Source organism: Montipora capricornis, chromosome 10, assembly GCF_036669925.1.
Source record: "Montipora capricornis isolate CH-2021 chromosome 10, ASM3666992v2, whole genome shotgun sequence".
Classification (NCBI taxonomy): Eukaryota; Metazoa; Cnidaria; class Anthozoa; order Scleractinia; family Acroporidae; genus Montipora; species Montipora capricornis.
This window is the reverse complement of record NC_090892.1, coordinates 24,014,271-24,034,270: the sequence shown is the minus strand read 5'-3', so window position 1 is coordinate 24,034,270 and position 20,000 is coordinate 24,014,271. Positions and strand designations below refer to the sequence as shown.

The 20,000-nt window shown below is 40.4% G+C and overlaps 1 protein-coding gene across 1 annotated transcript; it reads right to left on the bottom strand.

Annotated features, from left to right (window-relative positions):
* Nucleotides 1-1,285: 1,285 nt before the first annotated feature.
* On the bottom strand, nt 1,286-18,056 carry LOC138021672 (dipeptidyl peptidase 3-like). The gene is made up of 11 exons (XM_068868609.1): nt 17,849-18,056; nt 16,811-16,869; nt 15,088-15,282; nt 14,458-14,564; nt 10,771-10,863; nt 9,831-9,893; nt 9,554-9,678; nt 8,720-8,840; nt 8,171-8,353; nt 6,247-6,397; nt 1,286-2,221 (listed from the first exon to the last, which is right to left on the bottom strand). Exons 1-11 carry the CDS (start codon nt 17,947-17,949, stop codon nt 2,085-2,087), a joined length of 1,335 nt encoding a protein of 444 aa, XP_068724710.1. The 5' UTR covers nt 17,950-18,056; the 3' UTR covers nt 1,286-2,084.
* Nucleotides 18,057-20,000: the final 1,944 nt, after the last annotated feature.

The following is a 20,000-nucleotide window of genomic DNA, read 5'->3' as shown; positions in this document are numbered from 1 at the left end:
CAGGGATAAAATTTGGTGCTACCGCTTCAGGGCTGCTACAATCGCACTTTCTTTACGATTTTTTTCCAAGCGCGTTGTACTTACTACTTGCAAGTACCGGTATCACAAATAGCTTGGGGTCTTCCATCGCCGGCTGGTGTTTGGCTACACAGTGTCTTAAATTTCTTTATGCGGTCGCCAGTGATGTTTTTTTCCCCTTAACAATTGTTTCATTAAAGCCACACAGACGGCAACAATTCACAAAAGCACTTCTAGGCTCATCACTGCAAAACTTTACTTAACAGCGAGGCAATACACATATTTTTTGCATTTAGGAAAAATAAGTCAAGATAAATTTGCCGCGCAAAAAAAAAAAAAAAAAAAACAAGTTGCAATCTGCTCAGCAGACAGGAATGCTTATACCAAAATTAATTCACGACGGTAGTTTGAATTGAAAAGCGGAACAGTAAAAGACGACAGTACCTTCCCTTGCAATTGGTCTTCCTCCTGATTTATTCATAGTGGGCTCTTCGATGTTTTGACCAAGAATTTCGATTTTACACATGTACAGATAATTGTCATCACTTAATGAATCCTGTATTTTGCGGGTCCCTTTGCGACCCAAATTGTCATTGCAGGGTATGTCTGTTGTACGAATCAGGAAAGTCGAGCGCTAGAAATAAAATGCTGACAATTTGGACAATTGATTTTAGTCTGTAAGCTTTGCGATTGTCAATGGCGGAGCAACCTCTGAGAGCAGAAACTTGTTTTATAAGGCTACTGAATTTAATTCTTTGCAACTTTTTTCAGACATGTTCTTCCTTTTGCAGAAATATAACTCAACCCTTAGATAACGCCAAAAACAAATGGCAAAAGCTAATTTCCTTTGCTCAAAAGAATGATGGACCGCGACTGGCATTTCAGCCAGCCTGTTAGCTGTGGAAAATGATACACATTGATTAAAGGAAGAAGACTGGCTTATTGACCGTACATTTGCAGAAAGATTTGAAAAAAAGATACACGCAGACAAACACCCATTTGAAGGCAAAGACCGGCATTTCGATGAATCCACGACATATACATGTCTATGAAAGCTTTCACAGAAATAAAACAGCGCTAGCTTGACACAGGAGGAAGGGGAATTATAATCCGCGCACGAAACAAGGGGGAAAATTGCTGTTGATGTTGTTGTTGTTGTTGTTTTTTTTTTTTTTTTTTTTGCACCTCCTGAGATTTTGTCTTCTGCGCTTTTAATGGCTTGGTAGGTTGTTCATGGTGGTACTATGAATTGACAGAACAATGCAAGTTTACAAATTACAAAATTTTATTCACGCTTTCATGTCACCACGACTCCACTTATAAGTTAATTTCTCACCGTTGTCAAAAAATACCGGTCCTAGATCAATTAATTGTTCTGTTGGCGACATTTGGTCTCGGACTCGGCCTCTGTGATGTTGTGATTGCCACACGTGGTCATGGTACCATGTGGTCTTGGTTTATTTCTCACGGGACAGAGGAGACGCTAATCTCGTACCCAGATCTCACTGTTCCAGGGACAGAGTAAGATCTGGTTACGAGATTAAGGAGACACTTGGAACTGGGTTATATGTTTTAAATGGCTTTTTCCGCGACACCATGGGAGCAGAGCCTCTCAGAGCCTCTCTGAAACCCCACCAGAGGGCGAGCAAGAGAGGCTCTGCGGAAATAGTGTCGTGTCTTTTAAGCCGCCGCAGCCCAAGTTTCTGGGCTACTCAATCCTGTCAAACCGGTTTCAGCACCGCACGCATGATATTTTTGACAAGGCGAAGGTCAAAATAGAGCCTTCAGTACGAAAACCAATATGGAATTTAGGAGTGCGATCGAGATTTGGCCTGGGTTCCAAACTGTCGCTAAGCAACGGCTTGCGAATACTCCACAAACACTTCACGATTTCTGCAGGGTCCTTTCTTTCCCGTCCAGTTAAAAACGGCTCTGCTGGCAGGGTGTTTCCAGGAATGGACGCTGAGGCAAAGAACTTCTCAATGGCGTCGCCGCACGCCTAGATACGGACGTGATCATGAATGAATGAACGAAAACTGTCGAGTCACATAATTGTTAATTGTTTATCAAAGTCTATGATAGGGCATCTCTGCCTGCCAAAGCTCTTCCAACACACTGCTATTGCCAGGGAAACGAGTAGTGAAGGAGTTGATCATGCCTGTTGGACTTCCCTCAAACTCTGTCAGTGTTACAGAATTGTCAGCTGCAGGAAATACATGAAATAAATAAATAAATATACATTGAATTTTTTTCTAGAAAAGAAGCAGTGTATTAGTATTAGAAAAAAAAATCTATTATTTGATGACCATTTATTAACTACAAATAGGTTCCCAATAAGTCGGATAAGTCGGATAAGTCGAATAAAAATTCATTTGAACCCTGAAATACTAGAGGCTGTTCTCACTAAAAATGGAAGTGATTTCCTCATTCTACAATTCAATGAAAATATAAAAACTCAAGAGCATTTGTTCGTGCAAAATTTAGGTTAGGCAAGCTGGCTCGCTTTTCTGCAATCCCGATTTTGCAAACAAAAGGTCGGCTGACCGAGATTCCAGTCTCAGCTCCCGAGAACTCCGCCAGCTGAGCTGTAAAAATATCTGATCTTTCAGCCTGAGTGCAGAAGTTAATTTTTCAAATGGCTTTGGAAAAACTTCAGGACTCTCCGGTTTTCCCCTCCCATAAAAAAAGCCACCACCTGATCTGATCTACCTAGTTACTTTAATTTGATTTTATTTACAATCGTATCTCCCCATTAATAATGGTAATTGAACTGAGTGGAGTGCAATTTGGTCTCAACTCATACGGGTGATTTCAAAATTGAGCGAGCGCACAGCGCGCGTTTGACTGGAAATCAGACGTACGAGTTCAGACCAAAATTGCACGACACGAAGTTCAATTACTACTTAATTACATCCATCTAGAAATCGCACAAATAAATTGCTCAAATACAGGATTTCAGACAGTACCAATATTTTATTGATCCATTTGGAAAAAAAGTTGCAAAATTCGTCACACAATGTCTTCTTTGTCTGTCATTTTCCTGCGATTCAATTGTTTACTTTAAACATGATTTAAAATCTGATTAGCTGTTTTGGTTTAGTGCTCTTTTCTCATTGGTGTGGGAAAAGATACCACTTAGAACAAAAAATAGCGCGATTTGTGAATAAATCGCACTGCTGAGAGCCAATGAGATTGCAAGGATCACCAGCGATTTCTAAATGGATGTAATAAAAAGGAATACTGTCTTGCGCTCAGTAAATAAGCTTGAGACCATGCAACAAAATGACCATAAAGGGATTATTACAAATATGGGGTCACTTCGAAGTGAAGCTATTAGTCTCCCCCCTCGGGGCTTTTCAGGACTAATTTACAATGTTTTTCGAGGGACTTTAGCCAGACTGCTTATTACACAGTTTAAGATTTATTTTAGGAAGTGAAAGATGCTCCCGTTCAGATAAGGTCAGACCACAACACCGGGGACTACGTCCCCTACTCTTATCGAATAGTGAGTGGGTTCTTTTAACGTCCCATACTATTTAATTTCCAACAAGGGTTATGAGACGGGACCTCCGGTTTACAGTCCTTATCCGAGAAGACTTGAAAGTCTAACCCTTTGCAGATGTAATTACAAAGGTAGCACATTCTCCTCAGTTATTTTAAGACCCTGAGTGTTGGTCCGGACGCAGTCGAACTCACGACCTCCCGCATGACAGCCCGATGCTCAACCAACTGAGCCACCCGTTGCATTGCTAAGAAGTCGCTATGAAATTCATATGCGAGATGGTAAAGGAAACAGGCCTAAAACAGGAAAAAAAAGCCCGAAATGTCCTTTTTGCGGGAACTGGAAATCGGGTAGGGAAGCGGCGTGGTCCAGTGGTTAGGGAGTTGTCCCGCGTTCAAATCCCGTTCTAATCTCTGGTTTGGATTTGTTTCTGGTTATCCTGGATTCAATTCTACCGCACTTTGTAAATAACCAACTGGTTGGCTCCAGCCAGTTGTGGTTCTTAATCATGTTTCTGTTAAGTTTGAATTGTTTCTTTCAGATTATTAAAAGTGGGGTGCCTGTGAACTAGCTTGATAGCTGAGTGCACTTCCACTACAAACAAAGCGTTTACTTTACGTTTCTTCTAAAAGACACGAAGGCCCTAAAAACCCTAGACCCTAAACACATCGATTGGCAAGAAAGCCCACCCTCAATAAGAGCCACAAAAGGCATCATCTCGAGGCTCTGGGGAATAAATATAACGATTTGCATGAGTTTATTCCTCAAAACCTCGAGATGATGTCTTTTGCTTGGGACTGAATTTTAATATATCGAAAGTGGGCTATTCAGGAATCGGACTCGACCAACAATCCGGAATAAAACAATGCTCTTTTAAATCCCCAACTTCAACATCACTCGTGTCTCGGAATACTTAACGGCATTAAGTTTTCTCCAAATGTCACTCCTCAAGTAAGGATAAAGTAAACCAATCAAAACTAGAAGTAATTACACGTAGCCGACACAAAGCGCGGGAAAATGTGCGCGCGCGAGCCACGATTGGTTTTGGTTTCACTTTTGATTGGTTGAAGAAGTGGCGCGAGAACTTTGAACCAATCACTTGATGAAGTAATGTAAAACCAAAGCAAATTGCTAAGTACTTTCGACACTCAATTGAAAACTGCTCTCGGATTAAGTGCTGCATTTACTCTGACCTAAAAATAACGCTAATCTTTACCCTCGCCTTACTGTTACAAATAAGTAGCAAATGTTGGATATCAAAATTGGGCTTGCATGTAATTACTCTTGCATTTCTGGAAATAAGTGAAACTCGGCACAAATTCCGGGGTCAATTCAATAAAATAAATAAGAGTTACACGTCAAGTTTTTACTCGGGTAAATTACGCGTGTAAAGCCCAACTTGTAAATTCACGAATTCAATAAGAGATTTTTCTAGACTGGAATTCACACGTGTAGCCCGGGTCACGATACAATTGTAATGCACAACTGTAGTTTTACTATTGTAACTGTTCCAATTGCACGAGGTTTATTTGTTGGCCGATACTCGAATGCCGTGACAGAGAGGCGATATTTCTCACGAAATTCACGTGGATTTTCAATGTCAAGCAACCCGTCTTTCCTCAAAAGGTCTAGGCTGCCGAATAACTCAGTGTCTCAATAGCTCTTCAAGTTCTTCTTCGCTCGACGAGAACATATCAAAAGTTCGGAAGACGCTTCCTACAAGTCGTACGTTAAGCTCACAAGTACCGCTAACTTGCACTTGTAATTACCAATTATTCAGGACCCCGTTGAAGTCCTAAATTTTTCTGGCTTCTTTACGCAATTGCAAAAATTGCGTTCATAACTGCGAGGATCATAGCTTCACTTGATTTCATATCCGCAGTTCATATATGATCCACTCATTTAAAATTTTTGTTTTGTTCTGTTTTGATTTAATACGCAATATTGACAACGCAATGTAACGAAGTTTGTAAGATCGCGCGCGCTTTAAATTCAACGGCGATTTCAAAATATGTAACACTGAAGATGACGGATGTACCGTCGAAACATGTCTGGAAAATTAAAGAAAGTTGTTATGTTTATACATTTCATATATCATTTCATCGTTGTGTAATTAACAAATTAGACGATTGTAAAGATAAAGTCGGCGGACTCCTGTAAAACTCTTACTGAATTTTGCACGGGACAAATGTTTTACGAGACATCTGGTTTGTCTCTTCTACTGGGCAACCCTGCCCAGAGGGAAGGAGCACGAACAGGACTCGAGGTCCTATGCGAGGTTCTCCACCCTACCCTATCCAGACCAGAAAGACCAGACCACAACACCGGGAACTACATGCCCTACTCTTTACGACACGTGTGCGGGTTCTTTTACGTCCCACAGGACTACATGTATGAACAATGAAGGGTTGTGAGACGGGACCTCCGGCTTATCCAGCCTGTTGCTCAACCAACTGAGCCATAGGTGTAGCGCTACACCTGTAATTACAAGTCGGAGTCTTGTAAAGATGACTTGAAACGATGTTTATTGAACTCATTTTTGTGTTTACATGCAAAAACATGGGTTCAACTTGTAAACTACACCTGTAAAATTTTTATTGAATTGACCCCAGGAATGAAACTCGCGCCACATTAAAAAATATAACTCGAGCCACATTCGGAAAGGAGGTGGAACGACAGCATTTTCTTTACTACACACCCCTTGCTTTTAAGAATTGTCTATTTACCTCCTAACGTTGTGTGAGCTTGTACGAACAATCTTCTCGGTGTCTTGCGTGCAAGCACTGTCTTTCGCAGAGCTAGAAATTCATCATCGACCACGGAGTATTTATCGTACAAAGCTTTCCCACCAGTGTAATCAGCTGTCGACTTATAAACCTGTTGTAAAATATGATTAGCAAAAGGAATCAAATGACCAATGTCGTAATGGAAAGATGGCTATGGGCATACACAACTACTTTCAATTCTTATCCCACATTAGTAAATTTTTAACAGAATTTTTTTTATTAAGCTCTTACTAACCGAGCGCGAGGGCTGTGCTGGCGAAGAATATTGGCCCGAGGTCGTGGGAGTCCATGGGTCCGTACAAAAACGACCGAGGGCCAATATTCCCCAGTACGGTCCTGAGAAAGTAAGGTTCGTAAGTTGTTTATCGAATGGCATCGCTTCTTTGAGCGATCGGACACTTCTCCACTTGGTAAATGTTCGTAATCTTCGTCTTCCATCAGCCAACTTTGAACGGCTGAGACTTTTACATGTAAAACTAAATTCTGCTTGCAATAATTGTACTGTTGTGATGGAAAAAAATATTTTTTTTTTGTGTATCGCTGAACTTGAATTTCCCAGGAGAGAGAAAAAAACTAAGAAAACGGGCCGTTTCCATGGTAATGATCCATACAAGGGACCTTTCGATCGGAGGACGAGGACGAGTATGAGTACGAGTTTTCCGTTCTGAGCAAGCACACTTCGAAAATGTCGACCTCCAAACCTTATGCGCATGCTCTACAGGTCCCTTCGTTAAAATCCTGACCGAAACCAGTCAATCAGAATGCTCCATTTAACCTGAGAATTGCTTGCGATATAATAATTCTTTTTAATTGTGAAATCCTCCTGTCGATCAAGAATCGCAATAATTGCTAAATAAAGAACAAGTGCAAAACATTGCGGATATTGGGATATTGTGAATACAGAGAAAACTCACCGCTTCGAGATATAAGGTGATAACGACCTATCGTAATGCGTTGCTTTCTTAACATTTTGCACTGATGTGATACGGTCACATTTGTCAGTTACACAAAAGCAGAGAAAAAGTACGGAGAGTAACTGCCTTTAAAGACGGTGCCTATTAATTCAAAGGTATTTTTCCCGGTTTATGAATAAGCGGGAAAAGAAGATCTTAACAAGAGTTATTGAAATCCAAAAAGAAAATTGGGGGCAACGACGCATTTTTCAATCAAAATTAATCAACAAAATTTGTAAAAACTTTTAAAATACAAAGCGATGTATCATGTATGGAGTTCTTTTCCAAATTGAAGCTTAATTATCTCTGAAAAAAGCGCGGCTATCCCCAATTTTCCTTTTGGATACCAAGAGTACTTGCTGAGTTCTGCTTTCTCAGGATACTTTTAAACTGCGCAAAAATATCCGTGTATTGGTAAGCACCACCTATAGGAAACCTGAGTATCTCGAGATGCGCAGAACGTATGCGCAGTAACAATAGTAGGCACCGTCCTTAAACCACTCTGAAAGACACCAACCCTCCCTCCGTCCCCCGCATTAACTGCTTATCCAAACAGGTAGACTCAACATGACGTATTTCAAAGCATTTTGCTGGATGACAATGACGGTCCTGACTCCTTCATCTTATCAGTCATCAATCGCTTGTCTCCTAGCTAGTCTAGTATTTTATACAGTTATTAGGAGGTATTGTACCTCGCTCAAGTTGTGTTTCTCCCTGTTTGGCTATTGTATTACAGGTATAAACTGCTTTTGTGTTTTTGAGGAAATGTACAAAAACCACTCACGAAAAGAGAATGTGACAAAATATTAATTGTATTTTTGCCTTTGGGTGTCAGATTATGGTTATTTAGAAAGAACTCCAAAATCCCTTTCCTCCCACAGCCGGTTAAAGCACACATTCGTGACACAAACCTGCAGCTTCCTGAGAAAGTTTCCAATGGCTGGTCTACCCACAGATTCTATCTTCTCTCTGTCCAGCGTTATCAACACATCTGGTTTGCCATCTGAGCCCTCTGCTAAAGTGGTCAGCTGAACCAAACCTTTGCCTGCTTCTAGGAGCACGCGCAGAATGACATAGCGTGCATGCATATGCGCCTGGAAGACAACAAATTCTTTATTTGATATAAAACAAGTTTCTTTCATAAAATGCCGACCAGTAAGCTAATCTGGATCAGCGTGCGCGACTCTGAGTCCCTAAATGATTCAATGATTCAGGACAACTGTAAATGGCTGACCCACTAGTCTTCTCTTAAAAAAAAGGATGCAAATCGTAAGATCCGTCTCACACAACCTCAGTGGTCATAAACTTGGGGGGGGGGGGGGGGAAGGGAAAAGGGAGTTGCCGGTGTCGAGGATGAAATTCTAGAAAGCCAAATGAGGCACCTTACTGAATATCCTTTAAACAATACGGTCAGGACACTATCACTTTTTTTAAGTGTTGGCTGTGGCATTTTTACGTACCTGTCTCCATTTGTTATTTTCAGGTGTGAAAAATTCTAGTCCCAGAAGACCTGCTCGCACCATGTTGAGCCAATTGATATAAACAATGTTGTCTGCATCGGAACCTTCATGGCCAAATATTCTACAACAAAATACCGTAAGTGAAGGTATCATCAAAACGTATCCAGCCAAACTCACATTGACGAAGCACGTCGTCAAAACAAACATTCAGGTAAAGCCAAATCTCAATAATAACAAAATTTTAACAATACCTCAGCCATAACCTAAATACTGGTAATCCAACAATTGCCTAATTACAATTCCACCAAAATTTACCGAGGCCACAACTCAGCCTTAATCCAACCATGGCACAGCCCATGCATAATGATAACCCAAACACAGCTCAACCTCGATGCAACCACAACATAACTCCAATCACAGAGGAGCCCATCAGGGTGCTTCTGCTCCAACCTCCTCTTAATCCAAGTCCTAACCCAGCCATGGCACAACTCTCATGAAAACACAACCTAATGACACCTAAATTTAATCGAGGTATAACACAACCCAATCCAAAAATCTAACACGGCTTAACCTCAATCCAATAATAGCTCGACCACAATCCAACCATAAACTAACCGCAACTTAACCTCAATCCAATAATAGCCCAGCCACAACCTAACCATAGCTTAACCTTAATCCGACGATAACCCAATTTCAATCCAACCATAATCCAGCCACAGCTTAACCACAGCTTAACCTCAATCCGACCACAACCCAACACCAGGTCGACGTTTCTGAACATTCGGCCGGCAATTTCAATAAAGGCTTTCAAATATTAATAACAAAGGTACTGACCTGAGAACGCGCTTCTCTGTACAGAGAAAGAGCCCCACACATTCAGCCCGACATTCCTCGTATGAGGAACTCAACTCGGCAAACTTAGTGTACCACGTGTCGCCCTCCAAATAACAGCTAGTGATCTGGAATCCAAAACGATTCAACAAGTCACACTGACTGGTTTCATATCTAGTTGTAGGAAAATTTGCGTGCGATTTTTTTTCCGCCAACCACTAAGAATAGTAATGCAAAAACAAAGCATTAAAGGTGCTACCGAACGTTTTTGAATTCTTACCTTTTCACCGGTTTCCGTGTGTTTCACAGTTTCAATATCAAAATTGTAGGAACCATCGGCCCGCTGAGGAAAAAGAGACTGGTTTATCAGGTTTAATAATTTGGCTAACAGCAGTGCAATTCAAGTATAACACAGTGCAAAAAGTGTAATACACCAGTCCAAAAAGTGTAATTCCAGTGCAAATTACACATCGAAATTCTGGATTATGATTGGCTCTTTTACTCCCCAAAAATCTGCATAGGCATTGTTTTCGACTTCTCTTGGGACATTTTCATGTCCCAGGAAAAATTGCAAACAATGGTTATGCAAACGTTTTGGGGGGTAATGGAGGTGTATTATGGGATTGTGCAAGTAGCGAATTAACAAGTAATCACATGATTTTTACTCGAGCTTATTTCTTCCAAATTGCACTTGAAATCATGTGATTACCTATACTAAAAGCACAACGTACAGCAAAACGGCTCAAAAGCCTTTAATTAAAAGCCAGTCGTTCTGTTGTAGTTCGCGTGCGCTTCGCATGTGCTCTGAACGCAGCAGCTCTACTTGCGTTTCTTCTCCCTCGGACTCTAAATGTAGCATTAAACATGAAGCCATCCTATCAAAGGAGTGGCTTTGGCCTCTACTTTTCGTTTCTATTCCCTCAAGCGCGACTGAATGATCCAAGATGGCAATTTACAGTCACAGCGAAACGTAAACAGAACCCTTAAAAGACGTTTCTATCGCGATGAAGGTGGACGACGATTTTAAAAACAAGGAAGACAAACACACAGTTTAAAATGTTACGGACGGTCTGTGGTTAGGGGCTTTTTGTTGCTCAAATTACCAAAAAGTCGTCGAAGAATGTTCGCATTTGCTTATGATATCGCGCCTCAAAAAGGTGCGTCTTCGAGTTTAAGTCACTTACAATTGTATTACTTACTTATAACTGTACTACATGTACCTTAATGAACAGTTTTCCGCTTCCATGACCTAACAACTCATGAAGGCCAACTTGGACCTCAAACGCAGGGCCTTTGAGTTTTGTGAATAATTCCTGATAAAAGCAAGTAAAATAATTAAAAACTCAGTATTTTATTTCTACTGTATTCCCATTTATGGTTGGTTGCTGGTATACTAGTAGGCTTATTTAGCAAGAGAACAGGAACGTCAGTGGCGACGTCGCGTGCAGTGAAAATACCAATGAGAATTCAGAATAGAGTAGAATCCACTTTGTTCTGCTCTCTTCTAAATTTTCGTTGGTATTTTTGCTGCACGCGACGTCGCCACTGACGTTCCCGTTCTGTTGCTAAGTAAGCCTAGTAACTAAACGGCGAGACTCCAAAAAACTCGCCTCTGCGCGACTGTGTAAAGCAAGATCCCCGGAGATTTGGCATCGGTTTAACACTCTAGCCTCTTTCTACGTTATGCCTTGGTTTTGTATCCTGGAAAACCATCGACGATGTAATATTTCAATTTCTCGGCCGTCTATGGTGTTCCATCCCCGCCAAAAATCAAAATTAGTTTTTGATATTCAAGTTTAACACTCATCTTCCAACTTGTGGAACTAACATTTGAGTTAAGCACTCAACATCAAACTTTTTAATTCCAGTGTTCTCCGGGATAGGTGGTATCAATGTCTTGAGATTAATGTTAAACGTCTTAACACCATCTCGAAACTTCTCAGGTTTCAATTTGTAATCCTTCCTTGTGCTTGTACATGTTCATTGCCGTGACTTTAACATCTTCAGTTCCCACGGCCTGCTCACGTCTGACCTTGTGGCTCAGTCGGTAGGGCAGCGGTGATCTAACCCGAAGGCCGTGGGTTCAATTCCCACCCTGGTTAGAGTTTTTCTCTGTCCTCGTGTGGGCCCATTTCCATTAGTAGGGCTAACTCTCAAATGGTTCATATGGGGTAGAAACCTAGCACTTCAAATTATACTCTAATCCGTTAAGTCTGTCAAAATAGTACTCTTCTCATTCAACGTTGTCGCGAAATATCCAGATTTTGTCAGTTGGATTACCTGAATACAACATCGTCGAGAAAAATTGACTTCGCATTGCAAAAGGCGTGCGATTTTCGCCACAAAGGTATCGAATGTCAAGCGTGACGTAGCCTCCTCTCGAAAGGGCCTGGATCAAGTCCGAAAATCTGGATAATGGCGGCTTTGTACACTTTTGTGTGAGCTATAAATGACCCTTATTTTCAGGATTGAAAGATTGGAAAATTCCAGCGGAATGGGATCAATAGCTCTAAGATTAGACTATATAATTGGGATGCTGGTCAATCTTGATGTACCTGATTATATCGTCACTACAATAAGCACTCCCTATGAGGTCCTTATATAGATTGAAGCGAATCACAGTTCCAACGCACAAGTTGACCAAGGTCATCATGCCCAGTCATTCTGGCGCTCGAGGAAGGCCATCGTTTGAAATAACGCCAGAGAAACTACCTTTTTTTTACTGGCTCAAGGCTTCAAAGTGAAGGAAATTAGCACTATGTTGGGAGTTTGAAAGGAGAATGTCCGTGTTCGGGTTGAGTGCGTCTGGTTAGTGTTTTTCCCTTTTCTTTTTACCCCTTACATTATACAGTATGTTTTTTTTTAATTCCTTGCTCTTAGTTTCTGCTAGGATCTCCTAGCAGGCAAATAACCGATAATTCTCTTAAAATATTTCGTAGCTTTTACGTTACACGAGACAAGGCGATGTGTGGTACAACGTCCAAGATCCTACTTGAAAATGGCTTTTGCATGAGTATTTCAGTTACTGTACCTCTCTCCACTTCACGAATGTTTAAAAAGTGTCGTACCCTCATTGCCATTGATTTTTGGCGGGGATAGAACACCATTGCCGTCACCAGGTTTTGCCAACTACTAAAAGCTAGAAATCGCAAACACCACGATCCTCTGGAAAGATCGTCCACCAATAAGAGAAAATCGGGATTGTTCCTATTTTGCCGACGACTTCTGGTTTTTTGCGATTCTCAGTAAATCATACTTAACATATTAAAACTCAAATTTGTACTGTCAAGGGTGATCGGGAAAGCTGAAATCCCAGATCGCGTAGGATTTGCCCAAAATATGAAAAATTAACATTATGCCCCAGGGCCCACGCTATGCATGTCGACCTTATGAAACCGAGGAAAATTTGGGAGAGAAAGAAATGTGGGTACTGATATCCAAAATGGCAACCAAACAAACCAAATCCACAAAAAAAGGCCTCACTTGCCTCTCAAAAAGTAACCTCTATGTACCCTGGATTCCAGAGGTTATTTTCTCGCCATGAAAAGAGTGACAAAAGAGCGAGTCATGAAGCGGCGAGAAAAACCTCTGGTACAGGCTGTTAACCTTACTGAACATGCCGCCCTAATCTCGTTGCGCTTTCCACTTCCAGAGTCAACTTTTGACCCTGGAGATTTCATTGGTCGATCGACAAACCGTTTTTTTCATAAGGATTGCCATTCGTTAAGTCGAGGGGGACGATCAAACCGGTTATTCACTGGTGTAATACAAGAAGACTATGAACGGTACAGTAGCGATAGCGACACGATAATCACAAATTCATGGCTGGCAGATTGAGGTTAATTCGTCTCATTGACGCTGGCTGAATGTTTGCTGTTGGGTGGCCTTAGAGGGGGCGTAATCGAACAAGCACTCTGATTTTGTTTGGGAATTTGACGAAGGTGTGACTGAGCTTCTGACATCTTTACACCTCAATGCCTCGAGTCATATTGAAACTGCTCCAGGACTCGTAAAGTTCTTTAAATTTTTTCAGTTCTACTTCTAGGACTTGAATGCAATTTTCTTATTTCTCCAATTCACGTTTGCATTTGTAACAAATAATAGTTTCGTGAAACGCTCCGACAAAAAAAACTCAGAAACGATGTATCGCACAGACTTGAGAACTGGTGAGGTGATTTATGAATTTGTCTCCTACAATATTCCAAGTTTTTGGCTTATTTCATTGAACAATTTCGATTTTATTTTTTTGTTACGTCACAGTGACAACGATTAATTCACTCCACCGTGAGAATTTCCCAGTAGAGTGACCGGTAAACATTGCACAAATATTTTTATCACGTGGATACAACCAGTTTGCCCAAGTTTCTAAGATAAACTCTTACTCTGGAAGTCAATCAAAATAAGTTGATTTGCACGGAAGTGAGGTTTTTAACGGCCTGTACCAGAGGTTTTTCTCGCCGCTTCGTGACTCGCTCTTTTCATAGCGAGAAAATAACCTCTGGAACGCAGGGTAACCTCTATGAGGCCCGAAAATGCAGAATCCCTTTAAATGACCCACTTTCAAACCTTTCAGGGATGGCGTAGTGTTGAGAGCACTCGCCTCCCACCAATGTGGCCCGGGTTCGATTCCGGGACTCGGCGTCATATGCGGGTTGAGTTTTTTGGTTCTCTACTCTGCACCGATAGGTTTTCTCCGGGTACTCCGCTTTCCCCTCTCCTCAAAAACCAACATTTGACTTGATTTGCGTTAATTGTTAATTTCAGTTTACAGTGTCCCCAATTAGCGCTCCAGCGCTAGAACGACTAGACACCTAAAAAAGGTTCTTTTCTTTTCATTTCCTTTCCACGAGTTAAGACCCCAGAAAAGCTTCTCCTCCCCCTTTGATTATTACAGAAATTTCACATACTTGGTCTTCGTCGCTGAGAAAAGTCACTTTTTTGTCCACAGACTGAGCAGCCAGTACATTTCCGAGCGAGACATTCTTGAAGCCTTCTTCTTGACGAATATCATCGTCTGTATCACAAAGTAAAAGATTAGCATGCGGACAGGAGTGTTTCACCGGGAACTGAAACACTCGTAGAAGCAATGCAACCACCTCATCCCAAAAGAGAGTAGTGTTTACATTAATATTCATGAGTCAAAACATCCCCCCCCCCCCCACCCCTCGAGAACAGAGTATCGTATACATTTATATTCCGGAGTTCACATTCATGAGACATAACGACGTGACAGAGATAGGATATTAGGGAGTTTAAGCACGCGACGTCTTTGAGTCGCGGAAGGAAACCGGAAGTGAACATGTCGCATGCCTGGACAGTAGTGTCTCCCAGATTTTCACCCTTATCACCTCTAATGGAGGAAAGATACTTAGAAATATAAAGGTGGCGGTGACAAGATAAGTAAAAAGGGAAAACAGCTCACTTCCGGTTGTCGTTTGCGGCTTAAAAACGTCGCTAATCGCGCGCGAAATACTTACAATAGTGGAGAGTTAAAATTCCCTAATAATAAATTAAATGATTTTTCCACAAAAACGTACAGTTTGGTATGTTAATTCCAGCCGGTATTCCACTGCTTCCAAAGCCCAAAACGTCAAGTGAAGTAAAGTCTGGTCGCAAAAACTTGTCCTTTTCGTAGGCAGAAGGCCAAGGAAGAGCCGGTAGAAGTTGCTCAGCACTGGTAACTAGCGATGTAAACTTTGCACTCATTTCTTTGTTTACAACAGACACAAAACCTGCGAATAGAAATTGAAGCACTCATAGCTGGACCCCTGAGACCCTCGGCCAGGATTCTTAATAAGCCTTAAGAGTCTACCATTGGTTGAAAAAAAAAAAAAAAAAACAATCAAACTTCCGGTTGGAACTCCAAATTGTACAGCCCCTTCCACCGCAAAGATTGAAACTCTCAGACGAACTTCTAACTGAAATGACAGGAAATTCAAGCATCGTTTTCCGACTACCACTAGGGAAAGTTTTCTCATCTTTTGATACCTACAGGTGTACGTGCACGATTGCTCAATATGGTAACTGCCGTATAGAATAGTTACCGATCTAGCTTTTTATTTGTGAATTTCTTTTTTTCAACAACAGCGAATTTCTCAGTCTTAATATGCAGGGGAGCAAATAACCTGTTTTGAGTCTGCTTGTCGTTTCTGTTGTATTGTTGTAGGCATAGAAAGTTCAGACAATTCTCGGCCAGAGTATTCTGCATGCAAGAACTTGCTAGAATTACATCGGTCAGTTTTCATCAGTAAGCAATACTAAATAGATCTGCTGTAAAAAGTGATAAATTGAGGAATGATAGAGGAAGCGATGTCCTGTGAGACTAAAGAAGTGACAGTTGTTTTGGACAAGTGGGTATAGTTCCTGATTTGATAGGACTAAATTATTGCAAGTGTCACGAAAAGAACTTTGCTAGCGGACAGTTTAGTTGTTGTACCTTAGGTTATTGTAAGGTAGTAGTTTGTCCCGCAAGTCAACAAGTATAAGTAGTAGAGGTTACGCTTCTAGTCGAGTCTTCATCTCGCCGTCGGTAATTGCTGTAACAGTATATATAGTTTGGAGTAGCCAAAAAAAAGCCCTGGAAACAAGTGGAAACAAGTCATCGTAGCGCAAGAAACAGTGCGAAGAAATTAAAATTGTGAACAATTCAGCAAAAATTAAGTACACCCATACTTTAAGGATTCATATAGCGGATAAACCGTGTCAGATTTGGTTAAATTGAGCCATAAATAGATTCTGAGTGAACTGTCACTGGTCTGTCTTGCGAAGAATTAAGCCACCAAGTTTATCGTTATCGCAGCCGCGAGAGGATCATGCTTTACAAAACGGCATTGCAGGGAAAACCTGTTACATACTTCCAAGAAATGCAAGCTGTGTATGACAAACGTCACGAAGTGTCCCCAACCTCTATATTAACGAAAGAAAAGCTATCGCTAAAGAGTGTTCAAGTGTCGCTCTAGCTCTCCTTCTTACGTAGGCTGGAAAAGTAATCGCGGCCTTATCCTAAGCTAAACGTAACTCGATCTCTAACCTTCACGCTACTAGTTCACGTTTTGACTTGAAGAAAAGCATGCAAATCTTTCGACATCTAGCACAAAATAATGTTCAGTCCTTCTACCCAAATTTTGAATAAGCATAGTTTCCTATTTCTCTTGGGACTTACAATGGTCAAAATGCTTATTCAAAAGTTGGGTGGACAAAAAAAAAAGGATTATCATAATGGTATTTTCCACTTCACGTAAGACGGAAAATAAGACTTACCTTCATATTCTGCTCGTACACCAAATGGGTCCCTGTACGTCTCAATGAATCCTATATAGCTGTGAAAAAAGAAAATATTAATCATAATTATGACGATGATGCATATGATGACAGTGAAAGGAGACCAGCCATGCTACTGAACAAACTAAGATTCTGTTCTGCTTTACAGCTTTAATTTCATTATAAATCAAATTGTAAAATTTCAAGCAGTTAATAACCAAATACTTTTAACAGTGTTTTAAGATGGGTGGCATAGCAAATCGCCAATGATTCTTGTAATTATTAGGTACAATGAGACTGGCGTGATACTTTAACTGAAAACAAAAGACTGAAAAAAACAAAAACAAAACAAAACCAGAAACAATAGCTTTATCTTTGAATAAAATAAAAGCTTTAGAAGGTTTTCATTTGGTCTACAGCGGCCATGTTGGTGCAGAGGACAATACAGAAAAACGTCTTTTGGGAATTTAACTATCATAGAGCGGTTTTCAATTGAGTGCCGAAAGTAATTAGGGAATTGCTTTGGTTTTGTATTAATTCACTCAGTGATTGGTTTAAAGTTCTCGCGCCACGTTTTCGACCAATCAGAAGTGAAACCAAAACCAATCGTGGCTCGCGCGTGCACATTTTCCCGAGCTTTGTGTCGGCTACGTATAATTACTTCGAGTTTTGATTGGTTTACTGGATTGTCTCCGTCCTTTTTGATTGGCCAAAGTAATTACTTTGGTTTTAGTTTTTTTACGACACTCGATTGGAACTTGCTCTCTAATGCCAAACACGAGCCATAATTTGTTATTGTTTTGTGTACCAACATGACGGTCTCATCACGTGATTTAAACTATCTATTACAGTACCAAATAATACAGTGAAGATTCATGATGAAATCTTCATTTTTGTGCATGTTATCTCGACATGTTTTAAAGCATGCACAAGCACGGCAAAGTAGTGTCTAATGCACAAAGCCAAACAAGGAGAACACAACACGTTTTTAAAAACTTAAATGAATCATTGAAGATAGCATAACAAGTAACTTCTCACGTTTCCACAATGGGTCCCTTATCTCTAATCCAGAACCTTGAGCCATCTTTGTGAGCATCAATTGAGCCTGTGTTAAAACTGCGTATGTAGTTTTTTAGCATGGAAAGCTCATTGTCATTGGAAACAAATTCCTGAAGTCAAAAGACATAATGAAAACAGAAATAAAGAACATACTGTACTTTGGGCGAATTTATCTCTATTTCTACAAGACGTTTAGAAGGCAGAATCTTTTTCCATTCAATTCTGCGGTGTCCGATAACCACATACAAATATTGATCCGTTGCTTCATTAACTTGAATTGCGCATGTAAACACGCGGTATCGGATGGTTTCTCAAGACTTCCCCTGCTTCAACAGCTGTTGTCTTGCATTAAAAAGGTCACTGAACTAACAATAAAGTATCATCAATGAACAGACATGAAAAAGCTCATTATTGATGCGCATGTCAAAAACGCAGACGCCTGTGCGCGATTTTCGTAGACCACGTGTTTATTTGGACGCTTATTTCTGCACTGCACTGTATTAATTTATTCACCTGCATAGTTGACGAACAGATGTTGAATTGCCACTACCCAAGAGGACGAGCAGAAAAAAATATTGTAAGAACTTGTATTAAGACATAACTGTACATGAAAGTGAAAGAAAAGAAGCAGAAAAAATGCTTCTGTCTTGTCTTCTGTGTTTCTCAGCCCCTTTAAGTCAAGGGGTTTTCAGTGTCACGGTAAACATTCTTCCAATGCTGGAAAGATAAACCAACAGTGACAACAAAAAAAACAAACCGGTCATTTTAAAACGCAGATTGTGCAGATTGAATACTTTTTCATTTGGTAACCAGAAAAAGGTTCCCCAGATCGACATGTGATGTCCCTTTATTTGTAAAAATATACCCAAACAATGCATTTTACAACACGTACAGGAGACGCTTGATGTTTCGGTTTGTGATTACCTAAAGAAAAAAATTCTAGCTACCTTTAGATTCGAGCACTAATTTTCTGTTCGGAGCATGCGCGATAGTCTTGGAGATCGAACATCTCGATTATCACATGGGATGACGCGTCACGTGGCGGTGACGCAAAACAGGGACCCTTCTTTACGTCTTACGTCTTGGTACTAGGCCAACACTCAGAGCTCTTTTCTCCCTTAGTCGAGAGAAGAGCTCTGGGGTCGAGATTGGACTTCAATGGCTTCAACAGAAAATAACATTGCTCATGAAACACATTGTTTTTGTTGGAATAAAAATTGATCTGTGTATTTGAAAGGGACTTCCCGCTAAGGATACTTCTCGTTACGAGCTGAAACACAAAACTTGCATGCGGTGAAAACAGTGTTTGACCACCTTAGAACCGTTCTTGTTTGAAAAAGAGGCAAGTAATAAAGTATGCTCGATCTGCACAATCTGTTATCTCCACGATCTGCATTTTAATTAAAATGACCGAACAAAATAGCCTGAAGCAGCAGAGAAACATACTAGAAGACCAGAAACTAAAAAATAAAGCAACGAAAGTTCTTCTTTTTTTATTTAAAACTTGCCCATATCTTTTGCTTTTAAATGCAGCCGTTAATTATTCTGTTCGTCCACTTGGGACACTTGTGGCTTAGATCTAAGATGTGCTTCAGTGAAAGTGACAAAAAAATAAAAAATAAAAATATATTGTATTATTGGTGCTTAACAACTACATGTAGACATTAATTATTTTTGCCAAACAAAAAAGCGCTTTCCATAAGCAAGGATGCGTTCGATTGACCCTATTCCGGAATAAGAATACGCGGAGTGATGATTTAAAACGATATGTCTGGCATTTTGAAGCAACAAGGATAATAAAGATATGTTTAAAATAGCATTCTAGCAGGTGTTTGACAATTTTAATGTGAATCTCCTTAAAAACGAAGGATTTCTAACTTCTATTCCATGTATTCCTATTCCGGAATATGGTCAATCGAACGCACTCCAAGTTGTCGTAATGATGAAAAAGTCATGTAATGTAAATTTGGTGAGGAACACATTGCATTCTAAGTTCCATTAAGTCCAAATTTCCTTTAGAAAAGAAGTCCAAAAAAAGATAAGTTGTAAATGCATGGCATCTGACAGGATGTGGCGATGCGGATCCGCATAATTCACTGAAATCCGCATCTTCCGCATAATTCCGATATTT

Excerpts from the sequence above, each read along its gene's own strand:
- LOC138021672 (XM_068868609.1), bottom strand. The coding sequence starts at position 17,949 with ATGCTAAAAAACTACATACGCAGTTTTAACACAGGCTCAATTGATGCT. Across the intron at positions 16,870-17,848 it reads AAGGGACCCATTGTGGAAAC|CTATATAGGATTCATTGAGA; the intron begins GTGAGAAGTTAC and ends CTTTTTTCACAG. Across the intron at positions 8,841-9,553 it reads ACAGAGAAGCGCGTTCTCAG|AATATTTGGCCATGAAGGTT; the intron begins GTCAGTACCTTT and ends ATTTTGTTGTAG.